The sequence below is a fragment of the Pseudopipra pipra genome, chromosome 2, assembly GCF_036250125.1.
Source record: "Pseudopipra pipra isolate bDixPip1 chromosome 2, bDixPip1.hap1, whole genome shotgun sequence".
Classification (NCBI taxonomy): Eukaryota; Metazoa; Chordata; class Aves; order Passeriformes; family Pipridae; genus Pseudopipra; species Pseudopipra pipra.
In genome coordinates, this window is record NC_087550.1 from 105,742,059 (window position 1) to 105,762,851 (window position 20,793).

Sequence of the window (20,793 nt, forward strand, 5' to 3'; positions counted from 1 at the left end):
GCATAAGTGAAGAACTACCTTCAATGGAAGAAACAAATCTATGCTTTTATGGCAGGAGTGGTGTAACAGAGCAGTTACAGCTATGATTGATATTTCCCAAGTTTCCTTTCCACTACTGACAAAAACACTACTTTGATCCTCCCAAGCCTGCTTGAACCATGTTGGCAAGTTTAAAGTAAAAATAAAACCACACACACATACCTCCCAAACCCCTTGCAAGAACTCTTCTCCCTTAGCTATATCAACATACATCTTTACCAGCCTAAAACAATCATAAAAACATGCACTGAACATGTTGGGAGACACTGTTTTTCTGCCTGAGGCAACCACATGCCTTATGCCTCTATTAAAAAAGAGTTGGCCCATTTTATAATGCCCACACAGACTGGTATTCACATTGCCAAGGTCTGTTTGTTTTTCTCTAAAAGTTTATGGAATATGCTCAGCTGGAATATCTAACCATGCAATAACAAAGATGTTTAAAAGAATTTTGAATATGATTTACTTTGTATTTTCCTCCCTGCTCTTTTTAGAAAGTTAATGTATCATACAAGCACATATCTCATTTCATCCTTCCCCCATTCCTCATATTCACTGTTTAATTAAGGAGCATTTAAGACTCACCAACACAGCTTTAAATGCTCTGAGCTACTTGGATTACAGTAACTTGTGAAGCATCATGCCCCCAAAAGAGAGACTCATGGAAATGGCAACAAATGATGAAAGGGTTTTATTGTGCAAAGATTTCAAAATGCTGGAAATCCTTTTGTATTTCTCTTCGCTTCGCTTTTTCCTCCCCTCCCCTGGCTGGGAATAAGGAAACAGCCAAGTTATTCTATAGCTGGTTCCCACCACCACAACATTGTGGTTCCCATTGTGCTGTGCATTCAAACAAAAACAAGAACAAACATTAACAGCTCCATTCCCATCCATCTACGAGACAGGAACTCACAGATGCTTCATTATATACCTCCTGCTGGCACTGATGAGGCAGAAGACTCGTATAGAAAGGAGGGGGAGACTCCAACAAAACACAAGAGTCATTGTAATTGTTCCCACTCCTAATTCTATGAGCCCGTGTCAGCCAAAACATCATGCTACTTCCAGCTTCCCCTCACTGATAAAAAATTACAGGCACTGTCAACAACATCTCTAGAACCTTCCACAGATTGTGCAAACATCGCATCCATGACTTTAAAGAAGTTAGGAGGAGGGAAAAAACTGGACCATTTTGTGTATCTGGAATTTTATTTTATATATAAATAATAAGAGACTCAGGGATTTAGAGACTTGCTACTTGCAATGTTGATCCTGCAATGGGACAAGCATGGGCAGACTTCAGTCCCACTGCAGAACGGAGGACGAGGTCTCCAGACTGACCCAAACCATGTAATGTCCTTTCACAGAATCCATACCAGAAGCCCGAGCAGCACACAGGCAGACTGTCCCGAGGCAGAAGGCAGATTAGTCACATTCAAAATGGATTCAGATGGGTTTTCATCTTTTTCTTGGGAAATTGTTGCTTATATCTATATTTTTCTTCACCTATAGCCAAAGAAAGGGGACAGAGGTCATGGGGGAGAGGAAAGGAGGGACAAAGCAGAATTAAATACCACAGGTCTTTTCTTTCCAATGTCAAAGTGACATTAAAACTTTTTTCCTTTGATGTGGCAACTTGATCAAAATCTTTTTGAGAAACATTCTCAATACCAACTCAGTTGCAGTAGAGATATTTAACTCTTCTTATTACTGACATTAGAGCACTAATGATCATGTCTGTTCTAGAGAACTCAATTCCCATAGTTGACCTATGTGGAAATACAAAAGGGAAAGAACACTTCATAGCAAACAAACACCAGCTGGAATCTGGTGTAACTAACCAACTTTCTCAAAAATAATTTTTTAAATTCTCATCAAATGCATGTTTTCCTAATCGTACTTACTCTGGTGTAAGACCAGGGTAATTTAACTCAAAGAAATGGAATCACATAAATATGGAACTGGAACAGAGTGAAAATGGGATATGCTATCTTCAAGGAAAAATACAAAAACCCCCTCACTTCCATGCAACTCCTCTGCACAACAGCTGGATAAAATTACAGCTTGCTTCTTCCACGATGGGATGTGTTTTGAGCTGAAGTTTATGTATAATTATTGATGACAAACTATAACAAAGGAGGTGCAATGGTGCTGGTTTTTTGGAATGGAGAAATACATTGCTGTCTCCGGCCCAAAGTGATTTTGTCCTTGACTGACCATTCACACTTCAGAGCCCCATGCTGTGGCAAATCATTGAGGAAATGAGATTGTCTTTATTCTAGTAACCACATTCAACTCGGAATATTACCAACAGTTGAAAATACAGTGAGACTTTCAGGACTGATCTCATTCAGAACAACAACAAAAAAAAGTGTCTTTTCAAAGACCAGAGCCATGTTCTACAACCTTTGGGAACACACAAATCCAACAAAACATCTGGACTTGGGTATGGAGTTGAATAACTGGATATAAGTAACAAATCACCACCCCCGCAGAACAGCTGAAATTGATACTGAATTGAACTTTCACCAATTTATTGCCTGAGGTCAAAAATTTATCAGTTTCCTTTATATATCTCCTCCAGAAGCCATATGTGGTGAAGCACGTAGGTCTCAAAACCAGCACCATCCAGATACTTCAAGCACCTGAGCAATTTATCTTCACTGTCTTAAAACTTTCCCCAAACAAAGAAAACATGCCTGAAGCAAAAAGCTGACATTTCAAAAAGTGAATAAAGGCCTAACAGAAATTATATTCATAATAAGGAATGCTAAAAGAAAATAACAGCTATTTATGGATTTCTGCTTGTGGTGAACCTTGATATTTGTACAGTGTGTCAAACAAAAGTTCAATTTTCCTGGTTTTTTATCATTTAGTTGTTCTGTCCCAGTTGACAATAAGCACAATAATATTTCAGTGAATTGTAGAGAGGCTTTTGTTCCTCTTGGTTCTCCTGGGTATCTTTAAGCAAAAAAAAAATAAAAAAAATTCTTCCTATTATTTTTCAATTTTTATTTCACATGAATATTTTACAAAATACTTAAAAAACATGTATTCTTAAGGACTTCATATTCAAATGTCTGAAGGAAAAACTAATGTGCTCAGTACATCAGGCAGTCAACACACCTCTTTGCCCTTGTGAGAGTTAGCTATAGCCATTAAAAATACATTAAGGGAAAAAACATCAAAAAATAATTTTGCCTTTAAAGGTTGCTGTGTAACAGTGAAACGCTGTTGCTCAGCAGATGTGTGCATTCCACCACGCCTGCAAACATATGTGACTGGTGGTAAAGCATGGAAGAAAAAAACTGGTGCAGTGTGCTAAATCTGGGCCCTACTTACACAGTTGGCAGTAAGGGAAAAAAATAGAATTTTTGTACGAAATGGGACACTGCATAGAAAAATAATGAGGAGTCCCAACAATCCCAGGACCATTTTCTGATGAAAAATCAGTTTTTAACATGATATAAAAATAATACAGGGCAAAGACAAGCAAGTAGAAAACATGTTCATAAAAGATACCCTTTATCAACTGATAACAGAGCAGACATTATCTGACATTCTGTACTAAATGATGTCAGATAATGTCCATTATAATTATTAATAATTAGCCTCAAATACAGAGTAATTTTTATACTATGAAACTGAACCATCTTGAAAAAGTTGAGAGGATGTTTTTGTTTTGCTTTTCTAGAAACTGTAACCATAGGACTTGCTTGAGTTTAGAAAGCAGCCCCGAGGCCAAGTCAGAAACAGAATGGGTGTCTCAAGTTTCTGCCTTGGAGAACTGGGAAATGCTGCCTCCATTTTCTCCATCATTTATTCCCAACTGATGAAACATCTCATTTGAGAAGTACATTAACATGAAAGGTCAGGCACATCGTTGACTGTTACAGGCTGTAAGACAACACTGTACCCTGGCACTGACAAATCTTTAGAGAAAACTTATCAGCAGGGAAGAGGTTTCTTTTCCCTCCTTCATACTTTTACAAATGTGACATAGAAGACAAAAAGGTTTTTGGCATGCGAGGAAGAAATAGGAAAGAAAAAAAATAAAAAGACCAAAACCAACTAACAATATAATCACAAGGCCTTGCTCAATTAACTCAGAACCCTTCCAGTATATTTATTTTGTATGCTCTGAAGACAAAGAATTGAAATTCCTTAACTTAAATAGGGTTAAGGAGCATGCATATTCTTGACAAATGTTAAAAGAAATAAAGTTATCTGTCCCCTCCTTTCCTCATCAGTATGAAGAACATAACAAGTCAAACTTGCAAATGTTCAGCTTTTCCTGCTTACTTTGCCACTGTAGCCACAAACTATTATCAGTCTTTATCCTTTACCTGTCTGATGCCAGGTGATGTAGCGTTTTACTTCTGGGCTCGCTCTTTATTTGAAGCAGCATGGACTTCCAGGGGCTTGTCACCAACTGCATCACCCTTGGGGAGTGAAAAATGTGCACAAAATTTCAATTGAGGCAGTCCACAATTAATGTTTTTGCTAGAACAGAAACCCTCTTCAAAAGCTGAAACAAAAACGTCTTGCAAATCAAGTGGTGGTTGATGAGACTAATTCAGTATAATACACTCAAATATGATCTCTCAAACACTTTCTGGACTTTGGTCTTCCTGCAGTTAGCTGAGCAATTAGAGGATCTGAGAGAAGTAGTAGTTCAACTGAAGTGCTTTAATTGACTCATTTTGCCTGCACTAATAACAGAGGATGAATACCCACAGAGTAGTTGTTATTTTGCATTCTTTGAATTCTGTGTGGATTTATACAATAGGTCTCTTTTAGCACATATCCTTTGAGTGAGTGTTCTCACACTTTCCCCAAAATAAATGATAGAAATCAAAGAATGAAGAGAAGCTTGTTACAGTGTCCGGTCCATCTATTTGCCAAGATGCTACAACAAACAGGCATTTGATTATAGTTTTAAATACATATCAATAAAAAAAAATACTTAGAGGCCACACACATGGCTTGGGGACTGAAGCACACGACATACAAGGACAGGCTGAGATGTGGGTCTGTTCAGCCTGGTGAAGACCAGACAAAGGGGGAACCTAATTCCTATCCACAGTTCCTTAATGGGCATTTACATATTTGGAAAAGCTAGGTTCTTCTCAGAGGCTCACACCAAAAGGACGTGGAGAAAAGGACAGAGGAGCATGGAAAATTTTTCTCAGATCTAAAGGGCAAAAAATTATAAATGTATCACATGACTGATCACTGGACCAGGTTTTCTAGAGAACTTTCTAAATCTCCACCCTTGGAAATATTCAGTACAAGGCCTGAGCCACCAAATCTAACTTTGAAGCTCTCTCTGCTTTGAATGGGGAGTGGCTGGGTGAAATGATCAGAGACGGCACCCAGCCTCAATTGCTCTTTAATTAAATAGCATTTCCTTTTTATTCTAGAAAGACATTTTTACCAATATGATTTAAATCAGGAGATGATTGGTGACAGCCAACATGGCTCCACTAATGGCAAAGTGTGCCTGACAAAGTTGATGGCCTTCTATGACAAAGTTACAGTGGTGGTGGATGAGGGAAGAGTGACTGATGCCATCTACCTTGTGCAAAGCATTTGACACTGTCTCGCACAATATCCTTGTTTCCAAACTGGAGAGACATGGATATGACAGATTATCCACTCCGTGGATAAGGAATTGGCTGGATGGTCACACTCAAAGAGTCGCCATCAACAATTTGATGTCCGAGCAGAGACCAGTGATGAGTGGCATCCTCAGGGGTCAGTGTTGGGACTGGCTCTGTGTTACATTTCTGTCAGCAACATGGGCAGTGGGATTGAATCCACCCCCAGGAAGTTTGCTGACACCACCACGCTGTGTGGTGCAGTCAACGTGCTGGAGGAAAGGGACTTGGACAGTGATAGAACCAGGGGAAATGGCTTTAAACTGAAAGAGGGCAGGTTTAGACTAGATATAAGGAAGAAATTCTTTACTGTGAGAGTGGTGAGGCTCTGGAACAGGTTGCCCAGGGAAGTTGTGGATGTCCCATCCCTGAAAGTGTTCAAGGTCAGGCTGGATGGGGCTCTGAGCAACCTGGTCTAGTGGAAGGTGTCCCTGCCCATGGCGGTGGGGTTGGAACGAGATGATCTTTAAGGTCCCTTCCAACCCAAACCATTCAGTTATTCTATAATTCTAAATGTGATGGAAAATGTAACAAAAGAAGCCAGAATAGACTGGAAAACATTTCACAGGATGGGGTAAATTTATACATTACAAACTAAACACAATAAGGCACCAAGTCTATGAGACGCTGCATATTCTGTGCTGGAGATATGGACTCAATATATCAAGATTCAATTATGAAGATAATTCTTAACTTTCTTATTCAAAAAATGCCTAGCAAGACCTTTGAAAGGTGATTCTTTCAAAAACCCATTTTGTTTTGATTGCTACTCTGGATATTTCACAGTACAGGAAATCACAGCCACAAACCACACCCATTTCAAAATAATGGTCTATTCTGTAATTTTCCTGTACAGGAACTTTTAAGTTATGACGTTTTATTACAATTTATAATGAATAATCTGACTAACGATGCCTCACCTTAGGGTTTACTCAATCCTGAACAAATGAACTAAAAATAAATTGTTCACAGAGAGGTCTGCATTTTTCCGGTTGCCTGTTTTAACTTGTAAAAAGCAATTATCGTCTAGGTAAGATTTTTTTTTTTTTTTTTTAACTGTTCTGAGAAAGGAAAAAAATCTAAAGCAACACACACACATACACAAGAAAACAGGGGGCTTGCTAAGTTCCTTTGTTTCTGTGAGCTCAACAAATCTCAATACAGGGCTTGTCTTCACTAGATCTATTAAGCCTGAGTTATTTAACTCAGCCAATCCACTGCTAAACTGTCATTCCTCACAAAAATTCATTTGCTGAATTAGCAACTAAGAAGTACTTTTAACTCCATCCACTGCATATGCCCACTATGTCAAAATGAGCCTGAGTGAGACTGCTCAAGCAGTAATATGGGTTAGCCAGAAAAGGACATCCTTTGAGCTGGCACAGGAAATATACACACATAATTTTACAAAAAAGTGCCAAAGTCCTCTAGTAACACTCAAAACCAAATCAGAAGCAAAAAATGTGTTTAGATCCATGACCTAGAAGACAGACCTCCTCTGTGCCATGATTCCCTCTCATAATTAGAAGCAGGCACATATTCAAGACAGTCTTTCTACTTTCTGGCTCAACACAACCACTCCATAACAAATCTGGGTGGCAGAGGAGTTCACACATCAGAGCTCTATCCTACAGTAAAAGGAGAAATATTTTCCCTTCTTATGCTTGTGACGGTTTTAATCGAAAAGTGACTGACAAGAAATCTCCATAACACATTCATTATAGTGTTCAATACATTGGGATTCCATAGGATTAAAAAAAAAAAAATCATTATTTGAAACTGAAAATGATACAACTACCATTTTCACATTACACAATGCTTTTTGTATGGTTTCAATACATGAGTGATTAAAAGACACCCTGACTTAGATCACAGTATCTAACAGAGATACATTGAGACCTTAATTTTAAACAACTTCAAAAAAACCCACAATGATTTATCTGAAAATTTTCCTTCCATGCAAAGAAAAACACCCCAAAGCAAACCAGCTTAATGTTAAAACCCCCTGTGCCTTTTTCCCTCACAGCCAAGCCAGGTGCAGAAGTTAGTTTCTGTTGCTACCTCTGAAGAAGTTTTGCAGGTGGCCAGGCCTTTTTACACTGGCACCTATTCTTAGAAATTATAACTTCAAAGGTAGGTATACATCTCTCAGGCTTATGAGAACTCTTGAAAGGGAGAGTCTGGCCACCAGAAAAAAAAACAGCAGCTGCAAAAGAAAAACATAGGCTCACCTGGGCTCACAGATTAATAATTTATTTTTTTCTTCTGTCCTCCTTTGTTTGCAATGTATTGCTTAGAATAAAGAGAACATCACTATTCATCGTCCCCCAGTCAATCAATTACTTATTCTTCTTTTCTTTACGTTAAGCTTGAACTTAACTCTCACAGAAATATGAGGCACTTTCAAAAATGTTGCCCTTAAAAAACCCAAATTTTTGTAGAGTAGATTCTGTCTTTCCCACCTCTAATGCATCTAAATTCCCCTCTGCCCATACTAAGGATCAATTCCAAAAGAAGTAATATTTTTTACAAGTTTTATACTCTTGTTGTTCTTACTACCAAACAATAAAAGGAGGACATCTAACAGGAAACAGCATTTTCTGCCCAAAGTAGATGTTTATCTTTTAGTTCAGGTGACCAAACTTTTGCTTGTCTGTTCAGAAGCTTGTCTGTATTGAATACAGATTGCTGGGGAGAGAAAAAAAGGGGGGAAAAAAAGCTGCAATTCACTGGCTTAACAGTTCAGGTTGTTCTGTACACACTGGAAGGGAAAAAGTGCAGAAGAAAAGAAATGTAGAAAAATATTCATGATAATATCACATGAATTGATATATTGGGCAGAACAGAGAGACCAGTTACTCACAAAGATTAGCTGAAGGCATGCAGAGTATTAGCCTTCATAACTTCAAAACCCCAGTAATGAAAGTCTGATGCCTAAGGCTACTCAAAATGGCTTCAAACACTTCATTCTAAAAAACTGCATAAAGGCATAAATTAGTACAATTTTCTATAAATTTTGCACACTAAGCTTAAGATAGACAAAGTTTCAGGGACATATCTTCCATTTTACTATCACTTCCCCCTAAGTGGTAATATAAATGCTAATACCAGTTCCACTGTTTTTTGTGAAATTACTTCTGGTGAGTAAAGATCACACCAGGAAGCAAAAGATTTTCAGAAGATAACCCTCTTAAAACACACCTGGCCCTCCCATCTAATGGTTACATTTCTCCTGCCATCTCGTCTGCCTTGGGGAAGAAGTAGAAAAGCTGCCCACTTTATATCAAGATAAAGAATATGGGTGCTGAAAAACTACTCCCACTGTCCCTTATTGGGAGAACGTTTCATCCTTCTGGAAATAAAAGTATGAACACTGATTTTTACTTATGGCACTTGTGTCGTTTTAGCAGAGGGCTTTCATCCTGACATCCTGAAGAGCTCCATCCTTCAACAAGACAGTGTATTAAAAAACTTATCAGACTGACTTGCTGTATGGAGAGGCTGCAGCCACAGGATTTTGAAATGTAGCCACAGGAGGTCCTGGAATTCATCTTTCTTGGCAGAACTTAGAATTCAGTTGATATGACCTCAATTTGGCACAGGTTTTTGTTTCATAAAACCTTCAGAAAATAACATACCACACTTCTTTTAATGACATATTGCTGCACAAACATGAAGTTATGCACAGCTGTGGTACCTATGACTTATCAAACAAATTATGAGCAATGTAATAAATTAATAGAAGCCAAAAAGAGCCACCCATTGCTTGACTGTTTGCAAGAATCCTTCGTGGAGCAACAGGAAAATGCTAGAGTAAATGTCACAAAAACAAAAAATAACATCTTTTGCTCTGGCATAGTTTCATGAAATGGGTTACATCTGCTGCTATAACAACTCAAGAATAACATTTAGGCTTGTCTTCATTAATTAAGGAATTGTCATAGTTGAATCTAGTATGACAATAAGAAATATTATACAAAAGCAACCAAAGTCTTCCACAGGGCTGTTAAATTAGGACAGAAGTCCCAGAATTTATCCTCGAATGCTTTGACAACTTAAGTACATGACAGTTAAAAGTATTTTCTTCCATGACATTTCTGTACCAGTAAAAACTCCAATAAAAATGGAACTTCAACAGAAATTCTTTTGCTGGAAAAGTTGATATTGATTTGGTAGATCTTATCATCTACATGAACAAAAATTACTTATTTTGCACTGATATAACCACACAGCACTAGAGACAGACTGAAAAGGTTTTTCCAGGGTAGACTTCACATCTCACAGCTCACATTAGGGACACACCAGTGCTTACATGTATAAAAATTGTATAGATTTTTATTAACTGTGACTGATCATATCCTTACAGAACATCACAATGCTATCTTAAAAAACAAACAACAAAATAACTTAAACAAAACAAACCTACCCCTACCCACCCAAATTCTCAACTATGTATTTTATATGGCTTCACCAGTGCAGACCAAAGGAAACTTCAGAGCAGATTTCTTCCATCAGAAACACATCTCAGCTCACATTCCAGTCAAAAATGTGATTTTTTACAACTGCTGCTCAGCTTCTCTACACACCAGGGAGACAATACCCTCCCTTCAACAACCTCAGAGGACAACGTGCAGTATGGCTGTATGGCTCACTGGGAAGAGATCATCACAGTAAGTGAACATCTGAAACACTGGGAATTTCATCAAGTTGTTTCTGTTTCTTCATTAGAGTCACAAGATTTCTGCATCTTGTCTAATCCATCAAGTTAAATGGCAACAGTTAACACTAACATCTTAACAATGAGATGAATTTTAGGAGGACACCAAGCAATGGCATTTTGCTCCTTTGTGCATGTAACATGTTATAGCAACTAAGGGGTGTGATTTAAAGATTCTGCAAGGAGGAAGAGAAAGAAGTGTGTTTACTTAGTGGTCTCTGCAATTTTGCGTGTCGTTTGTTTTTCTGCTGAGGTAGCAAGTGCTTGAATAAGCCTTATAATAAGATGAAAGCGTCAAAAGTTTTTGCCTTCCAATAACAACCACGTGTTTCCTTTTGAAAGGCTGAGACACAATAAAATGAAAAGCACAGCTATTTTTTACTAATGCTGTCAGTTTGCCACGCTGAAATATTTTACCACTGCCCTTTTTCTTGAGATTCTTTCTGACAGCCCAGGTTTTAGGAAAGGTGCAGTACGATTAACTGACCTTTCTTTTTTCAAAGTGCATTTACTGAAGTGCCTTGGGCCAATACAAGATGAGCATCCACTGATGAAAGTCTCCACTTTCAGAAGACTCAGCAACTGCCAAGACACGTGAGCGTTTCTCCAACCCAACTTGTTTGGAACTAATCCTACACCTAGACCTACCTAGAGAACTGGTCCCACATCTGCAGTCTATTTGAGTGCAACTGTCTTTCCAAAACATCTCTCTCCCAGTGGACATTTCCCTTACATCTTGGGCCTCAAGGCTAAAAATACCATGTTCTGGTCAGATAGGACTTCTGGTTTACAGCAACCCAGAAGCTGTACATCACTGTTACCCTGAACTGTTTCCAGCTGTGAGCTATGGCTCAAGCAGGGGGTCCAGAGCAGGAGACCAAGACTTTCTGCTGGTTCAAAGTTGTTTTTGAATCACCTGTTGGTTTTGCCAGGTTACATTAAACAACTACAATAAGAGATGGGAAGCAGCCTGCAGCTTGGGCAGCAGTTTGTACCTACAGAACAAGCATAGTTGCCTAGAAGTCAGGAATTAAAGTCGCAGTGAGTTTAGAAGTGAATTTAAAACCACAGAAGCTTTATGTTTCACACTTCAACTTTCATTTCTTTAAGCAGCAGTTAAAAAAAAATCCCTAAAAACCTTATAGGCTTTCTCTGGCACACATTTAACCACCTTGCACATTCTCCAGTCTCTCAGACACTGCTTCAGTAAGCTATGTACATATATTTCCTAGAAGTCTGTTTGCCTACCTGTATCAGATTAGACTAAAGAAAACTTACTAACAGCATTTCTGAAAGTTTTACTTGAAATAAGCTTAATATTTTTCCACAGCTTAGAAAGATAGAATGAAATATTTTTATCCAGAAATAAAAGCCAAGTCACAGTGGAAAAAACTCCACTATTATTTGTAAAATTTTTGTCTGAAAAGGTAGTGGTAAATTCAGAAATCAAGTTCCTCACACTTCTTACCTTATCACTTTTTTCCCCAGATTTCTTCTTCTTAGGATTATCCTTCCAAAGAGATTCTACAGCAATATATCCTTGAAGACTCCAATCATACAGCTGTGTGCCAGCAACCTTTGAAACAGAAGTTTTTAGAAAGCATGAACTTAACAATCTGAAAAACATTACTTTGCTTCTTGTTTAAGTGGAAGAAGTTGAAAAACACAAGATGTTTAACTCTTTCTGTTCAAGCTCAGGGTGTACAGCATTAATAAACACCTTGAAAAAAGATGACACATGGGGAATAAGAAAAACCAACTTGCTAAAAAACTATTTGAAGACTACCTGAAAATATATCTGTACAAAGAGGAGTGGAATGATGCTGCATGGAAACAATTCTGGTTTTCATAGTATTTGACATTCAACAGAATTAACTTGTGCAAATCATTTCTTAATTTGACCATGCTCATTTTAAAGATCAAAAAAACCCACCCCTACTTAGTTTGTCACTATTTTGCAATTTTATGTTTTTATTGCTTTGGCCAAACAGCAGGAGTACCCCTTTATTTCTTTTTATTTGCTGTTTAGAACGTGCTGATAGATGGCTGTAATAAATAACCAGCTGTCAACTCTCAGAACACAGCTAGGAAAGACTGTGTGTGCTATATTACACCGTCAGGTACTTGATAACAGGAAAAATCCCTAAGTCTAATAAAAAGTATCCCTCACCCCTTACGTGATATGGAACATTTTTATTGCAAGGCTCAGGTCTATACTCCCTTTCATATCACTATCAGTTTTCTTACAAATAAAGAACAGCAAAATGGACATTTTGCCCAACATAAACAGCTATTAAACTAAAAAGAACTTATGAACTCAATAAATAAGAAGGTATTGCCCTATCTCCTACAGCAGGCAAAGCTGGAAAACCCAAACTATGAGAACAGGGCAAGCGCAAATGTTTCTAAATCAGTTTTTTGATGTCTCTGAAAAAGTTTTCGAATTACATTTTTAAGTTTCTTCCAGTCTCCATCATTTCACTGCTCAGAGATTTCCTGAGCCAGAGGTGATTTCTATGTGTAACAATGCCCAAGGAATTTCTCTCCTATGAACTTTCTGCATGGGGTTCAAAGGGAAGTGCAGCTTTTTAGCATCTACAACACCCTGTGCCAAGGGGTTCTACTGTGGGGCAGTTTGTCTGAACAAGATTGATTATACCAGTTATGTGCCACAGTGGTACAGGATGTGATTCTGGGCAGAGACCATGTTCTAAATTATTTAATAAATTTTAAAAAATATTTAATAAATAAAATAAAAAAAAAACCCAACCAAACCCAAATCAGCAACTACATTTCCAAGTTACAACTAAAATCAAAATCTGGGCTGTTTTAAACACAAAGTAGCCTGTTTGTCACCATATTTGACAATTATAGCTGTACTTCGGTTTGAAACAAGTCTGTAGGATACACTGGCTTTTCTCTAAAGTTCAAGGTGATAAATGTCATCAGAAAAAAGCACATCAACTGAACCAGCTAAATCTCTAAAACTGTTCAATTCAAACATTACAGGTACAGATAGTTATTTTCTTTTTTAGTATCAGGATTCTTCAACAAACCAGTTGGCTCATCTGAAAAGATAGTGTGATCCCTTGTGCAAATCTCCCAGGACTGAAAAAAACCCACAATAAAAAAAGGGTTTGGTTTTTTTGTCTGCACTGTTACTGAGGACACAGCTATCAACATCAAATGAGAAAAAAGAACTATGTATAAGCTATTTTTTGTTTCTGCTTAAAAGTAGTCCATTAAAATACTTAAAAACACACTAAATGCCTAACAGTACAAACTTAAAAATACTGTTATTACAGGAGTCGTACGACCAAGTGATTTATGAATTGCACAAAATGAGAAACTCCAGCCATTCATGTTGCTGGAGTGAAGTAGCTACACTACAAGGCACAGCAACCCAGACAGTTTACTCTGTCCCAAACAACCAATGTTTAAACACTGTGCACACCTGCCAAGAGTCAGGAGCCGCACACACCTTCACAGTTCACATGGGTAGAGAAATATAGTTCTAGACAGACTGTAAGTGCAAGTGTCAAGGTCAACAGGAACACTGACAAGACATTTTTATAACTTCCAAATGTATCCTCTCATGAAGACAAGATGAGTCACACATTGGGCTTGTGTTGTGCACCTCCCATGGAGCAGCTGAAGAGGAAGCAGGTGAGTACTGCAGTTGCCACCACTATTCTTGGTAGTGGCACTTCCAACCAGGAAAAGTAACAGGAACAATAACAAAACAAACAGTTCATTCAATTGTTCAAAGTCTTCATTCAAACATCTATACAAATAGTTCCTTTCAAAGAAGGACAAGTTGTTCCATTCAGTCTCCTGGAATCCTTAATTTCTGGAAGATGATTTCCAGCTTGTTTGTGTTAAATTACAACATGCTGGAATACCATCACTGTCCAGTGCAACACCGTAAGTTTGTATGCCAAATTTTGAACAAACAAGTTCAAAAGCCAGATGCAGGGGTTCTCAATAGGGACTCTGAAAGTTTGAAAGTCACTTTGGGCCACAAACACCCATACTGGGCACTACTGGGGTAGCACCAGTGGTCTCCAAGGCCCAATGTGCATGGAAACAAGCTTCCATATTTTAATTCCACATAGGACCATAATATTGACTATGCTGTATGTTATACAGAATTACATACATACAGAATTATAATTAGCATTCTCTATCTACATTGCCTGCTGAGAAACCAAACTGGGAATGCACTGGTTTTTGTATACTGACACTGTTAACTAAGCAGTCATAGTGTCATTCTGCAAGCATTCAGCAGTAAACATGGATCAAACAACCCCAACCCCTTCTTTCCAACCCACAGTTCCTGGAATCATGTCATGCTCCCAGCTGTGCCAGTACAGCTGTTTATGCCTTGTGGACTGAACTGGGCAAGGTATAGGTTCAAAGGACATAGAAATAATGTGCTTTGTTGTCGAAGAAACAAAACTTGCATATTAGGAAGCTTTTTTTCCTTTCAAGAAGGAAAGCATAACAAACAGTACTTTAGGAAATTTAAAAGATTCTAACAACAAGGAACAAAATTTAATTCTAATGACAGAGTGATTTAAGTAACTACATAATGAAAAATTTTTTCCAGATGAAAGATAAGCCACAGTAAATACAAAATATTTTGAATATATTATATACATTTTCAAAGCACTAGTTAAAGTTTCAAAGAAAAAACAAACTTTAGTCTTAAATTCAGTTTCCTTACCACATATACAGTCTGACCTTTTGTTCAAAGCTATAAAAATTAATGTAATACTTGCAGTGAGGAAATAAATCCCTTAAGAAATTGTGTTTTATTAGAGGGGGGAAAAAATAATAGTCTATGCATTTCTTCAGCCTCATTAGATGATTATTGTCTGTAAATTACCTATTACCAATGATGAACTCATTGCTATAACTTCATTTAGCAAGTTATCACTTTAATTGAAGAAAAAGGTTTACTTCCAGATGAACCAAGTGTTGTACTTCAACTGCAAATATATTTTGCTGTGTCTATTTCCAACTCTCCAATGAAAATCTTAAATAAAAGTGGGAAGGAAAAAAATCTACCACATAAAAAACAACACAAGATCAAATGAATTATATGACTGAAATAAAAAAGCAGTGGTGAAGTACTTAAATGTGGAAGAAAAATAAAAAGATCCCATAATATAAAAAAATAGATTAAAAAATAAAACTTATGTTCCAGAATATTTCCCGCACTGTTTTATTAAATTGGCAAGTGAGCCCTGTACTGCAGATATCCCTTTCTAGGCTTACAGAAATTCTCTGAAAGGCCTATGAAACATTTCAAAATAATAAGAGGGAAAGTGCTTCCAATTTCAGATTAAAGCATAAAAATTATTGATGGTAAGATCTGATATGCTTAAAATTTTGCTTTTTTAAGAAAAGCAAAGCACAAGAGAGATTAGAGGAACCAAAACAGTATTTAGGATATCACTCTCCCCACAGAAGTTTCCAAATTCATATGTCTAGTGTCCTGACCAAGTCAACAAAGCTAAACCTATTCCAATCTCCTATCAGATTTTTCATTACAGTCAAACTAAGAACTGTGAATTAATCAAAGAGCAACCATGCACTTCAAAGTTCTCATAAAATAAACATGGTATTGTGAAGCTGTTAGTAGCAAATCCATAGTTAAGACTGAACTGAGCTTCTTTCAAAACAATAACATCAGTTTGAACAGTGTTCAATCGCTTCCCGCTTCATTGTTCAGAAGGCAACTAGAATTTTAATACACACTTCTCAACAGAAATGTCTAAGCTTCTTAAATTTTGATTTTTTTTTCCTGCCACTTGCATAATTTCCACTCTCTGAGAATAAGTCAGCAGAATTATATGTGTTTAGAGCATCCTGGGAGCACTAAAAAAAGATTCCATCAAAGATCAGAGTATCACCCTGCTGGCAGAGCACAAACACAGCAGTTTTGACTCCTCCTAAGTCAATGACCTTTTAGTTTTCAAAGAACATCATATGCTCTTGACAATGTGATATTATCATTCTGACATCTCAGAGTTATTCACAAGTGGCCAATAACTGGATGGCAAATTTACCAAAGGCTGAAATATAAAGAATTCCTGACACATTAAAATAGGTGCACTGTGACTGGTAAAAAGCTGGATTGGAAACAGAATGTGCTGAGAACTGAGGAATCTGCCAGTACAACTAAGTGTGGACAGCAAGGCACATAATTGGACATTAGGAGGGGCTACTATTTGGTCTCTTCAGTTCTTTCTTTCACAGGAAATCCACTTAAGCAACTGTAAGTTAACATGCTTCTTATGTGCCTAAAACAACAAATCTGTAAAAAGAGAAGGCATCCCATAATTATGCAGAAGCATTCTTACCCCCTTCCAGAATGTGCATGCTATCTTTCTTAAAACCCTAATCAACAAAACCCAGAAAATATCAATAACATTTATCTCAAAATGTTGTTCCTATGATTTCTCTATGATTTTCTTTCTTTTCATCTGTTTTCAAGATATTTCAGGCTTCCTTAGCATTTTAAGTAAACACACAAACTGTATTCACTAAGCATATTTATGCTAATATTATTTGAGGTTAGAGATTTAGAAAGGAAATTATATTCCTCAAACAGAGGAGACTACTGCAGATGTCAGGAAAAAAAGTCACTAAAAGGAACAGGATGTCTGACTGTCTTTCAGTCCAGACTGAAGGAAGGCAAATTAATTATTGGCAAGGAGCCAATAATCAAAATAAAAGACACTTCTCCAAAGAAAAGTATAATCACTGACCTTTGCAATAGCAACCGCTTGCTGAGGGTAATACATGGAGGTAGCAATACCCATGAGACTCACAGGGTACACCAACTTCTTGATTTTTGAGCCTGTTCCATAACAAAAAACAAAAAACAAACAAAGAAACAAAAATATTGTTAGAGTATACATTAACCAAGACAGCTGAATGACCCTAACATTTTATTTATAAACAATTTTCTTAAATACAGTTTGGCATATTTTCTGTTCAGTCCTACTGCTTTCTTAAAAAACATAATTACCCTAATTATTAATTATTCTTTTAACTTTTTTAAGACAATGTTTTTATTAACATCTTTCCATAGTGAAAACTACTCTATAACTACATGGATGCCTCTGGTCAGTGGCTGCATCCAGCTCAAAGTGGGTTCAGGGGAGATAGGCAGCAACACATCAGCCACGGGCTAATTTGAGTAAGCACAGCGCTGGTCGACATTCACTTCAAGTCAAATATGAAAGAAACTAAGACCTGCAGTCAGGATGCAAATATGACTATGATTCTGTGATCTTACCCTGTAATCAGTGAGCAGCCCAAGAGTCCTTTGAGCTCTCCTGCACAGTAGCTGGCTGCACGACAGGGTCTCCCCTTGAGGGACCACTCTCAAGGCTACACCTGCTGCAGAGATCCCTTAGTCCTCAATACTGAGAGATTCCTTGCTGCAACAAATCCTCAGTAAGTGACTAATAGTTTGCTAAACTTTGTAAGCTTCATTAAGATTGTATCTTAGAGATTGTGCACATATAATCCTTCGGACATGAACTGTTGACCAAGTCTGGGACTAGGATTGGACCCAGCTGCACCTCGACCCCTCTGAGTAGGAGTCTGGAAAGCAAGGAGGTCATCTCTGAATCTTGTGACTCAAGAGGAGGATCCTCCCCAGATAGGTCTGTCTGACCCTGTCCTCTGTGCAGTACCAAGTGTACCTTGCCATCAAATCCTGTTAAATCATTGTTTTATATCAATAAAGACATTACTGCTTCTCTCTTATGAGTGAAGCGCATCACTCCATATGCAAATTAAGGTTAAAATAATTATCTTCAATGGCATTTTAAATCAAGCTGAATGACTGCACAATATCCATAGGATTAAACTTTGAATACCATGTTTTCTACTTAGTGGGCAGCTGTGTCTTCAAGTGTTATGGTTAGACCTGGAGGATTTTATCTGCACCTTTCCAGAGGACAATTTTTCCAGTGAGACCATGGGGGAAGGGATGAAAAAAAGAGGACATTTGGTTCTAGCTTTCTGTGGCATCAAAATTAAGGGGCACTTCTACAGTTTGAATACTTTCTAGAAATAGCAGTCAGTATTGTAAAGCATAACCAGAAAAAAAGTTTTTAAATTATAGCTCTTCACTAATCACTTTTATTATGAGGTATCTTTATTTTTAATAAACTTAGGATCCTCTAATATTTCAATTCCAGCTCCAAGACTGCACTTTATCCCTCTGTCCCCATTTTGCTACAGTCCTAATGGAAGCTGATCACATTCATGATCACATAACTTGAGAAGCAGGAATTTGAACAGAAATAACTTCAAAGGGTAAAGTTGGAGAACTTGATTTCATTTAAAAAAAATATGCAAGGAAAAAAACAGTATTGCTTTCACCATCTTCACTGGAAAATTAAATATTTTGAAAAGTGCATATATTCACAGAATACTTTCCATTTTTGTGTAGCCAAGCACACACTTACAGTTTGTTCAATATGTTCAGGCCCCACAAAGGTGTATTTTTATCTAAAGCAAATCCTCACTAGTATTTATATTCTACAATTTCACAGTTGTTACCTACAAGTTTTCTTCTTGTGTTACTTCACTTCACTGTATTAAGAACATCTCAACACAAATATAAAATACAATTAACATTTCTTAAACTAATGTTTCTTTCTATGAAAGCATAAACGTTCCTTCAACAAGTGTGATGAAATTACCTGTATCACTTTTCTATAGTGCAAAAGGTGCAGGTATCTATAGTACACCCAGAATTCACAAGTGTATCTGCTGAATATCACCACCTGCAGCAGCTCTGTGCCTGGACACACAAGGAACTTGAATATACAACTGATTGGACACACATCATAGTTCAGGAACCTCGGTATTTTACCATAGTTCATTCCTCTGCAGTTTTCTACAGTAACATATCTGATCAAAAACTTAAATAATTAAAAAGATTTTTAGGTGAAAAAACCCCAAACTAATCCTTTCCCATTTTTGTCATACTAAGCTAGAACTGGGAAATATCAAAGTAACAAACTGCAGTAACAAATACAGCATTCATAAAACAGTAATTGATGGTTATTACACACCTTTTACATTAAATTTCCTTATAGCTGGAGGAACATTGTAGAAACATTTGTACAGCTCGTACATTTAAGTCAGATCTCATCGTCACAATTAAAAATTAGTACCTTAAAACCCACTAATAAACTACTTCTCCCAAATCATAACATAACCAGTTCAAAAGGTTCCCACTTACCTCTAGCAAGAAACAATCCAATAATTCCAGCAAAACCTATCACACCAAGTCTTGGATAAAATCCAGCAGGCGGCTTTTGGAGAAATTCATAGCCCTCTGAAAAGAAGTCAGAACAAAGTGCTTTAATGTAATGTGAAAGTGTGTTTGTGATAAGGAATCATCAATAGACACTGGTAATTGTTACAAAACACAAAGAGTTATCAAAACACATTTAACTATCATGCCCATTTTAGACTTGCTGGCATAAAATTCAAAGCCTTTGAGATGTTCTCTAGTGACACATGAATGAAACTGAACATCATATTGTATTCACCAATTTTCATAGAAGCTTTTGCTCTTTTGCATCTCGATCATATCTTTTTCAAATTAGTGATAAAAACCTTTGCGAAGTGGAATTTTACAGTTACATGTTAACAGGAATTAGTTTCAGTAAAACACTGTACAAAAAACAAATCACAGAGCAATGGAAAGACACAGAATAAAAAAAGTTCACTCCAAGATGTGAGTCCGATGGGGAATGGAAAACTATGAAAAATCTTCCATACCAACAAGTTCAAAAGACTGAGACTGCTAAATTTAAGGAAAAGAGGTGCAGTATCTGAACTGAGCTCTACATAGCATCCATGCTCAGTCCTGGTAAGCCTAATTATGAAAGGATGCTTACCAAAATAAAAAACAAATACAAATTATTTTGGATTAATTCAAAATTCTTTGGAGATCCATGGAAATAAACCAAAATGAAAAGGCTAAACATTACAAACAAAAGACCTAATGTTTGCAATAAGTTATAATCATTACAGGAAGTTTCAGCTACCAGGCTGAGTCATGCAAATACTATTGGCTGGGAATAAATTGTGAGGCTTTTTTCCTTTATTTTCCTGCATAACTAATTTTTGGTGACATTGATAAACATAGATGCTGGTCTCAAATTTTAATTGTTTAGAAACGTAGTGTCCTAAGTGACCCACAAAGGAAATTTAAACAGATACACAGTGCAAATAAAGTAAATGCATTAGAACTCATACATATAATGATGTTTACTGGAATTTTTTTTAACAGAAGATATAGTACAGTCCTGCATTTTAAATTGCTAGTTAAGAAAA

General features: G+C 37.0%; 1 protein-coding gene across 2 annotated transcripts in view; it reads right to left on the bottom strand.

Annotated features, from left to right (window-relative positions):
* Positions 1-715: 715 nt before the first annotated feature.
* Positions 716-20,793, bottom strand: part of APOO (apolipoprotein O) — a 65,893-nt gene continuing 45,815 nt past the window's right edge. For both annotated transcript variants that reach the window (XM_064646789.1, XM_064646790.1), the window contains 5 exons: positions 19,691-19,786; positions 17,193-17,284; positions 11,885-11,992; positions 4,386-4,481; positions 716-1,545 (listed from right to left, as the gene is read on the bottom strand). In XM_064646789.1, the coding sequence (XP_064502859.1) occupies positions 4,413-4,481; positions 11,885-11,992; positions 17,193-17,284; positions 19,691-19,786 (365 nt within the window). In that variant the 3' untranslated portion in view covers positions 716-1,545; positions 4,386-4,412. The remainder of the gene's footprint in view (positions 1,546-4,385; positions 4,482-11,884; positions 11,993-17,192; positions 17,285-19,690; positions 19,787-20,793) is intronic.